Source organism: Penaeus monodon, chromosome 1 (assembly GCF_015228065.2).
Source record: "Penaeus monodon isolate SGIC_2016 chromosome 1, NSTDA_Pmon_1, whole genome shotgun sequence".
NCBI lineage: Eukaryota > Metazoa > Arthropoda > Malacostraca > Decapoda > Penaeidae > Penaeus > Penaeus monodon.
The window spans coordinates 13098321-13101772 of NC_051386.1; the positions used below are offsets into that span (position 1 = coordinate 13098321).

General features: G+C 43.9%; 1 protein-coding gene across 1 annotated transcript in view; it reads left to right on the top strand.

The window, feature by feature from the left end:
• Positions 1-287: 287 nt before the first annotated feature.
• LOC119592959 (follistatin-like) overlaps positions 288-3452 on the top strand; it is a gene marked incomplete in the record, with an annotated part of 123850 nt that continues 120685 nt past the window's right edge. The window contains 1 exon segment of the mRNA XM_037941878.1: positions 288-1066. Coding sequence (XP_037797806.1) covers positions 964-1066 — 103 coding nt within the window.

Sequence of the window (3452 nt, forward strand, 5' to 3'; positions counted from 1 at the left end):
CTCCTTTTTCTTCTTCTTCTTCTTCTTCTTCTTCTTCTTCTTCTTCCTCCTCCGTCTCCTCCTCGTCTTCCTCCTCCTCCACCCACTGGTATCCGCTTCCGTGTTACATAATGCATCAAGTACACTCGTTTACGAAAAAAAGAAGACAGTCATGCGTATCAACGTCTATTGCCATCTGTTGCATCACTTTATCATCATTATCAGCATTAATAACTAAACCAAACTTGTCCCACATATGCAAGAAGCTGGCTGAGTAATTTGTCTAACCAACCATCTTGTAATTCATCAATCAAACCTTTTTATTTTCCCCCTTCATTTAAATGTTTTATTTTCGAATTTCTAACCCGATTTTTATCAACACACAGGGAGACTATAGAAAACGCCTCATCTAGCGACGCTCCGAGACGCGACTGATCTCGGCCAAGACATCGACGGGGAACCGCAGCCTCTTGGATTATATTTGTACAAGTGAAGCCTATTTGTACAAGTGAAGCCTACGTGGCAGTAACTATATTGTTGACCAAGAGCTTCGAATACTTGGGCCGTGCGTCACCTAAACCCTAGAGAGAGAGAGAGAGAGAGAGAGAGAGAGAGAGAGAGAGAGAGAGAGAGAGAGAGAGAGAGAGAGAGAGAGAGAGAGAGAGAGAGAGAGAGAGAGAGAGAGAGAGAGAGAGAATGAGAATGTGTTAGGTGATGTACGCACTTCATTGAAAAGAAGGAAAAAAATCGAATAATAGAGAAAGAATTAAAAAAACGCAAAAGAAAAGAAAAGAAAAGACATAAAAAAGAGATAGCAAGAAACAAACAAACAAACAACAAAACAAAAAACCACATCTCCCCCGGTTAATTGGTCTTCCCAATTCTGTGCGCATCCCTATTCTGGACTACGTTGACCGCGATTCGTGTGTGTGTGCGCCAGCGGTCTTGCCATCCCGTGACACCCCGCGCGCGATCCTGGCGAGGATGGTGCAAGGCAACACTTCCTCTGCAGGATTCACTCGCCTCGTGATGGCGACGCTTCCGATCCTACTCCTGGTGACAACTGCTTACGCCTCGCTGCAGACTGGTGAGTAAAATCTCTATTTTTTATTTCTTATTTTTAAATCATTATTATTATTATTGTCTTGCAATGAGTTGACGTAAAGTTGTTGCGCTTGCAAAACATTTTTTTTCCTTTGCTGCGATCTGGTTGGTGTAAAGAAAACTCTCGAGTCATTCAGAGACAAGGGAATTAGAAACAGCAGTTTGCAGCTTCCAGAAGAGTCTCCCGTTCGTGAGGACGTTAGAAAGTTTGAGAATGGCGTAGAAGAAAGTTAGAGAAGGACGTAGAGAAACGGGAAGAAAAGGAGGACAAGAATGGGAACTGGAATAAGAACAGGAAGAGAAAATGGGAGAGGAAAAGGAGGAGAAACGGAAACGGAAAGAGAGAGAGAGAGAGAGAGAGAGAGAGAGAGAGAGAGAGAGAGAGAGAGAGAGAGAGAGAGAGAGAGAGAGAGAGAGAGAGAGAGAGAGAGAGAGGAGAGGGAGGTAGAGGGAGAAGGAGAGGGAGAGGGAGAAGGAGAGGAAGATAGAGCAAGAAAGAGAAAGAGATAGAGATAGAGATAGATAGATAAATAGATAGATAGATAGATAGATAGACAGATAGATAGATAGATAGAGAAAGAGAGAGAGTGAGAGAGCGAGAGCGAGAGCGAGAGCGAGAGCGAGAGCAAGAGAGAGAGAGAGAGAGAGAGAGAGAGAGAGAGAGAGAGAGAGAGAGAGAGAGAGAGAGAGAGAGAGAGAGAGAGAGAGAGAGAGAGAGAGAGAGAGAGAGAGAGAGATAACGAGAGAGGGCGATAGACAAATACATTGATAGGTAAATAGATAAACTGACAGACAGATAGATATATAAGAGAGATTACAAAGAGAGATTAGAGAGATTACAAAGAAACACCAAGTAGTCGGCACATGTGAAAGGAAAATCCCCCCACAGATCGAGTCTAAATAGACAGACAGACAATCAGACAGACGGACGCGGCCGATGTCTACCCACCCCAGACAGAATGGACCGAGAGGCGAGGAGGAGACACCGGCCGGCCGCCCTGGATAGTAGCAGTGTTCACATAGTAACAGGACTACCCTTGTGAACGAGCGGCTGCCATGAGTTATGGGTGGAGATCACGCGACCGAGGAATGCAATGTGGAAATTTATTTTTTTTGTTGTTTTTCTATGCCTGATCTTGAGGCAAACGAACTGAGGGCTTAGGACTATGAGATCTCATGTGGGCTACTTACGTGCACACATACACGTATATGCATACTCTCTCTCCACACATTTATACACACTTACACACACACACACACACACACACACACACACACACACACACACACACACACACACACACACACACACACACACACACACAACACACACACACACACACATACACACACGCATTTGCATGGATGTATGTAAAGGCACAAAGCAACACTCACCCACACATGTGCGCATACATGCGTGTAACCGCGAGCCGAGGGGCAGGGGCGCGAGGCAGAGTACCCATATCGAGTCCGGCCTCCGCTGCGCCCTAGTGTGTTGCCCAACGAGGAACCTTGGCTGCAATGACTAGCCGGAGCGCAGATGACAGAATGGAATGTATGGGCTCCTTTTCCCTCGCGCCATGTTACTGGATGAAATGAGTCAGCATCTTGGTCTAGGCTTCATGAACTTACAGCACTTGTTGCTTCAATTAACGCTTTTTTCTTTATTCCCTTTTCTTCGTCTTCTTTTCTATCTTTTTCTTCTTCTTTTCTATTTTTCTTCATTTTCTTCTTTCTTCTTCTTTTCTTCTTTCTTCTTCTCTCTCGTCTTTTCGTTCGCTCCTCTCCCATGTGATCACCGGCTTCCAAAAAGGGATTTCTGCACACTGTCATTTTCCAGTGTTTGCGGAGTTCCTACTCGTTCAAGGCCAGGGCCGAGCCTCTCCTTCAGCGTGCTACAAAGTGGAATATTAGCTTTGGTCAACGGACTCACGGCAACAGCCTCGCAACCAATCTCGGGGGGATACGGGGCTGTGTCCGTGTGGCCACGTGTGTGTATGTTATGTACGGCGTTTGTTTATGTTTTATATAGTAATACTTACACGAAAGCACACATACGCTTACACTTAAATGGATAAACACACACACAGACCCTCACACTTGAATATATAAACACACACACACACAACACACACACACACACACACACACACACACACACACACACACACACACACACACACACACACACACTCACCACCACCACCACATCAGACAAAAACATACACAGAAACACACATGCTAACACACTCATACATGTACTGTATATGTATATGTATATATATATATATATATATATATTATATATATATATATAATATATATATTATATAAAATATATAATATAATATATATATATATAAAATTTT